The 6,501-nt window shown below is 42.3% G+C and overlaps 1 protein-coding gene across 1 annotated transcript in view; it reads right to left on the bottom strand.

Moving 5' to 3' along the window:
• Positions 1–781: 781 nt before the first annotated feature.
• Positions 782–6,501, bottom strand: part of B3GLCT (beta 3-glucosyltransferase) — an 83,359-nt gene continuing 77,639 nt past the window's right edge. The window contains exon 15 of the mRNA XM_072976085.1: positions 782–2,816. Within this exon, the coding sequence (XP_072832186.1) occupies positions 2,649–2,816 (168 nt within the window). The 3' untranslated portion in view covers positions 782–2,648. The remainder of the gene's footprint in view (positions 2,817–6,501) is intronic.

Genomic DNA, 6,501 nt, shown 5'->3' with positions numbered 1-6,501 from the left:
TGACACAGTGGGGGTTTAATGAATAGTTGCTCGATGAATCTACTGACTGATTCATATTAGTCTACTGAAGTTGTATCTCTGAATAGAAGATAGTAGAAGCATTCTTACAAGTGTCACTCTAGCAGAGAAAACAATTATGAACAATTCCAGTGGATATGGATGTGGAAACACTGAAGGTATTCAATAAAGCAAGAAACTCAAGAGAGCTCTGCTGTTTACATACGCGTGCACTCCATCACTTGCAGCCTAGCACGCTGCTGTTCTGTGTCCCCAGTCTATAAAGGCTGTGTCCCTGTCTGGATTTCTGACTTAGTGGCTAGATGTAAAAATACAGCTCTGGCTGTATCAGCAGAACAGGCTCAGAAGGAAAACCGGCTTCCACGGTTCCATCTGCAACTCCTTGACGTTGACATCCCCAGTATAAAAACAGACGTTTGCAGTAAATTCCTATTTAAAAGGCAAAGAAAATATGAATAGGACAATATCTGTCCAGGAAAGTTCCGATTCAAAACTAGTTCTTAAAATATGAATTCTGTAAGAATCAGTTCCAGAATATCACCAATATACAATAAAATAGATAAGCGTTTATACTTAGTATAAATATATCTTCAGAGTCTGATGGTTTTCTCTGAAAAAAGATAGGCTTTGATTAATTTTTCTTGCTGAAAACTGTGTCTACTGAGCTGCCAGCTTTTTTCTCTGATTCGTTCACTCCTTGTCCCCATGCCCCTCCCCACTCCCACTCTACCTGGACTGATAAATACACTTGAGAAATCAGAAACATAGGCAAACATCTTTTATTTGGGGTTAGGCTTACACAGTTCCAAAAAATGAACATAATTAACAAAACACCTAAAGGTACCAGAGAAGGTGCTCCGGTATCAGTAGAAGGCACTGATCATGGTACACAGAGAAAGCTTGCCGTGGGTCTTCATGTAGAGACGCCAGGACCAGCCTGTCGCGTGAACGCGCTGCTTTCTGGCAGCGTGTTCGGCTGGCAGGCAGGGGTGGGACGTGAAGGCTCTTCCCCCCTGGGTTGGGCAGCCAGGCCCTCCAGGAGTGTTACTACCAATGACACGACGGGCGTAACAGTGACAGTAATCCCAGCTCTGACAACAAAGCTGATGTCATCAGCAACAGCTTGCCCAGATCCATAAATCCTTAGGGCGCTTCTCATCCAGCTGATAATCCCTGATCCGTTTCTTGGACAGGCCACAAAATCCACTTTCACAGAAATGAATCCAATGTATTCAGTTATCACTGAAAACATACCCATCCAAGTATTTGCTAGTTTGGAAAAATGGTAAATACTATTGCATCATTTTGGAAGTCAGTCGCATATAAGCTACAAGAAAAATGTACTGTTAAAAACACAAACATGGGTACTTTTGGTGACATGGCTTTAAAACCCTGTGCTTGGCTATAAAAACATTATATGCAAAGTTAATGAATAGAAATTTTTATTTAAAAAAAAGAGGAAAGTATTTTACTATACCAAAATTAGTTTTAAGACATATCAAAATCAAATTTTACACAAATACCTTTAGAAAACTGAATTATATAATTAAAACATTAAAATACAGAGTATTCTTTACAAATTAATAATGTATTTAATAATATATTAAAGATATGATTTGGAAATTAGAGCTGCTTCAAAATACTGTTTTCAAATTTCATTCTTTAAGAGCCTGGGGAAACTGCCAAATCACCATTTGGTACCCCAACTGGGGCTTCAGGGTACACTGGGGGGGCCTATTCTGAGTCTGGAGAGGATCATTAAGTAGCATACAAATAAAAATAAGAGTAAAGTACCATGTAAAATTAATTTAATTCACTTCCTTCACTTCCCGAGACTTACACAGAGCTCAGTGACTTGAATAAAATATGACACTGTTTTTAAATGTTGAGAACACTATTTTCCGGTCGCAGCGAGCACACTTGTGTTACAAGTAGGTCATAAAGATAGGGCTTCAGGGAGAAATGGAACACAGACAAACCTCTAAAGAAGTAGAACACGCTCGCAGGCTTCTTACTCTCTTTTTATGAGGCACAAACAGAAAAATAGATAAAACATAACAACCCTGATTACAGACTCCAGGGGATTTTTCATCACTAGACTTTTATGATGGTTTATGAATGATCCTTAATACAGCAATATTCCTAGTGAGTTAACCAGGAAATAATTTCAATCATCAATAATACGGTTAAAAAGTTCACCCCATTGTAATACCCAGATCAGTGGACTTCCCCTCTTCTTTATTTTACACGTATGATGACAGACAGTCACGTCTCTCCAGCCTCACGCCCAACTGAAACCTCCGTTACAAAGGAGAGAGAGCAGGAAGGAGACTTTGGTGCCATTTCTTTTCCTGTGACAGAAACAAAGCTGCTGTTTTACAGCTTGAAAAACACACAGTAATCACTGCGTATTACAACAGCCGCGTGATGCAAAAGGAAGTGATTTCTCTCAGGAAAAAAAAAATCTGTTTTCCCTATGACTCCTCCCCCCCCACTCAGAAATTACCATCCAGTAATTTCCCCTAAAGTCAGGAAGCCGCTGTGCCCCGTGTCGCGCGTGAGCGTGAGGACCGCAGCAGGACGAGGCCGGTCTCTGCCTGGCATCCTGCCTGGGCTCCCGGCGCCGGGCCTTACAGCTCCTCTTTAAAGCCTTTCTGTGTCTCCTGCTGGGCTCTGTCTTCCTCACTGGGTGCCAACCATGTGAAGTAGACCTTCACTGGATCGATGTTCCAGTGTTTGTGGAAGGAAATGGGGACCTGGTGGGACAGGTAGTCCTTGGGGTAGTCCACGGGCCGGGCCTGCGGGAAGAAGAACAGAGAAGGCCGCTCTCTGGCTCACTGAGGACAGTCTTGCTTCAGAATAGCATCTCAGTGCATGAAACCGTTGCTTCCCGTCAGTAGCTGATGTTGGTTATGGGAATCTAAAAGCAAGAAGAAAATCCTTCCCACTAAAATCTTCCCTCTAACTGTAGGCTCTTTGCTTCTACGTCTCCAGTTACTTTCACACCCCAAGTGCATCACTCGAAACACATCGCTTTTTGCTTCTGTGTTCCATAGTCACACGTCTGGGAGATTCCTCAATTGTGGTAATAATTATGAAAAGTTTTCCTTGGTAAGTCATTTAAGTGACAATTATGACTTCTGCAAAAAGGCAGAAAATCTGTTATTTCTTAGGTCTAAAAAAAACTAAAACTCTGGCCATACATGTGTGTGTGGAGGAGTGGGGCAAGGGGTTTCCCGGCTTCGCACTGCCTGTCTGCTGCCCTGACGTGGAATCAGCAGGTGTCTCTCAGAGCAGGGAAACGTGGAGCTCGTCAGGGAGAAGGGTGCAGTAGCTCCTACTCCTTCCTACCTGAATATCCAGCCTGGTTCCAGAGGTGTCCTTGGAAATTTGAGTAACCTGAAATAGTCTGCAATAGGGCCTAGAAAGCTTTTGCATTACTATCATTTCAGAATGCTCCAGAACTTCTGAAAAAATGAAATGTAAGCAGAATCAGATATAGCCTAAAATGAGACTGAAAAAGTAACCTCCAGGGTATGGAAGGAAACTGAAACCAGATACATTTTGTTTTCTCTGAGCAAAGCATCCATCTTCTCTCAAAGCTTATCTTGTTTACAAATGTATATAGCCCATCTGTGTCATATAGTAACTCACTGGGTTACCAGTACTGAAGTAGCCTTGACTTTATTAAACCTAGGTGTGATACATTTAGAAACAGATCTTCTCTAGGCTGATATTTTATTACATTCCATCTAAATTTTTGATACGAGTAAACTCTGTTAAATGGTTTACAAAATACCTTCATTAAATGTTCTTATTTAGTCCTTGAAACAAACTTCGCAAGATGGTCAGAGCAGCACGATTCCTCCCCAGTTCACAAATGAGGAAGCCAGAGCTCACAGAAGTTATAACTTCCTTGGGGTAACATGGCTCGCAAATGTTGGAATGGGGGTGAGAGCAGGTGCCCAGCTCCCAGGCCAGTGTCCTGCCAGCACCTCAGCCTGTCCGGGGTCGTCAGAGGCTTTAGCTGCCCTAGCCGCTTTGGGAGGCTGTATCCAGCGGTGGCACAAGTACGCTGCTCAGCTGAGGGTCAAATGATAGTATCTGTGAGGAAGACTTCAAAATAATGTAGGGGAGAACTTTCATAATGGTCATGGTACTATCCTTTAAAAATTCTAAGTGTTCATGAAGTTAAAATTCTAGGAAGAGACTTTTTAAGGGAAATACAGTGAGACAGAGACCAAAAATTACATACTAGAATAGATTCTAAATGACTTGAGAAAGTTTTGAATATTAGCTGAGGGAATTCATGTATTACATGGGTTTATCTGCAATGCTCTCTGAGAATTTACCAGCAGAGGAGAAAACCTAGGAGAAACAAAGTCTCAATTCAGTTCTCAGATAATTCCACAGTGGTCTCAGGAGAAAAAAAATTAAAGCAATGGAAATGAATCGTTGCTTGTTTTTCACATTTAAAAATCAACTATTGGAGATACAAATACATCTAACAGGAAAAAAATAAATCCATAATATCTTTCCCTCTATTAATGCAGATTCCAGAAGTGATTAGTTGCATCTCAGGAGCCATCTATGCACGTGAAGACCTGGCTTATTAAGCTCTAGGACGTGCTCATCATTTCTGACAGATGAGCTCATGGAAAAGAACAAAACCAAATGAAAAAAGTAGGATGCATCCAGAGAGGCACCTGTGACACTGAGAGGTCCATTTAGCTTGTAAAAATCACACGTCTGTGAAAAGGCCAAAAGGAAATCCCAAGCAGGCAGGGTCAGGGTGAGGAAGGAGGGCTGGGTAACAGAGGGGAGCATGGTGGGAAGCCGTGTACCCAGAGAGAGAGAGAGATGGCTGAAACTGCATGAGGAGAACACACACTGGGCAAAATTAAAATCTTCTCCTTACAGCACACTGAACAGAGCGCAGCAAATGAAGGTTAAAACTATATTTTCTTCGACACACGTTTTCATCTCAGCTGTATTGAGGTATGATTTACATACCATACACAGTTCACACACAATAGTGCTGTGAATGGTAGTTTGGATAATGTTAGCAGGTTTCCAGAGCTAGGCAACCGCAAATCTGGTTTCAGAACTCTACAGTCATGCCCCCCAGGTTCCCTTGCCTGCATTTGCAATGAGTCCTCTCCCTCATTCACAGACCTAGGATACCACTGAGTTGCTGTCTCTACAGTGTCCCCTAGAAATTTCTCATGAGTGGAATCATAACAGGGGTGTTTGTGCCTGGCTTCCTTCACTTGGCATCGGGGCACACGCCAGAGGTTAGTTCCTTTCTCAGCTGGGCGCTGGTGCCCTGTATGGACGTGCCACACAAACCACACCCAGCTGCCACGGCTCAGGAGTCTGGGCAGCACGCAGCCGGGGCCTCGGCTTCCCGGTCTCTCTCACGCTTGCAGTCAAGGTACCAGCTCAGGGTCTGTGGTCTCATCCGAAGGCTCCATGACGACAAGATCCACCCACAACCTCACTGGGTGGTTGCTGGTGGCATTCAGAGGGCACCACTGGGGTCCATGTCATAAACTGCCTACTACAAGTATGTTTAACTTAAACTACCAAAACATTCCGAAAGTGCCTGTATTTCATATTCCCACCAGCAGTGTCTGAGAGAGCCAGTTTTCCTGCGTCCTTGTAGACAGAGCGTCCGTGGTATGCTCTGCTTTCTGCTCAAAGCCAGTCCAGGAGACGTGTGGTGGGGCCTCACAGTGATCTGACGTTACATTTTCTTAATGACCAGTAACGCTGCACGTTTTTTCATGTGCTCATTAGCCATTTCCTTCTCTTCTTCAGTGTAACATCTATTCAAATCTTAGCCCATTTTAAACAGAGTGGTTTGTTTCTTTATGCAGTTGTAAGAGATTGTTATATATTTCTGGACACAAATCTTTCATCAGATACGTGATTAGCAAATGACTTCCTGTGTTTTGTTTTGTGTTTTCATTTTCCTCTGATCCATAGTCAGACACATTATCCATTATGCCACTTGCCCTGTACTTTTTTCATTTTCTTAATGATATCTTTCAAAGAACACAGGTTTTTAATTTACATGAAGTGAAGTTTATGAGTTTTCCCTTTCTAGATCATGCCTTTGATGCTGTAAGAGATCTCTGCCTAAACTGAGGCCACAAAGAACTATTCTTTGTTTCCTTCCAGAAGCTTGTAACTTTAGAGCTTGTATTTTGTACTGTGATCCATCTCGGGTAATTTCTGTGTGTAGTGTCAGGTAAGGTTCTAAGTTCACTTTTTGTATGTGGCTATAATTGTTCCAGCACCACTGTCCCATTTCCCCAGTGACTTGCCTTGGCATCTTCGTTAAAAATCAGTTTACCATAAATGGGAGGGTTTATTTCTAGAATCTGTCCCATTCCTTTGATATATATGTTTATCCTTATACTAATTTCACATTGTCCCGATTATTGGAGGTCTATAGTAAGTTTCAAAATCATGTAAGTG

This window comes from Vicugna pacos, chromosome 14 (assembly GCF_048564905.1).
Source record: "Vicugna pacos chromosome 14, VicPac4, whole genome shotgun sequence".
NCBI lineage: Eukaryota > Metazoa > Chordata > Mammalia > Artiodactyla > Camelidae > Vicugna > Vicugna pacos.
This window is presented reverse-complemented; position numbering and strand designations above follow the sequence as displayed.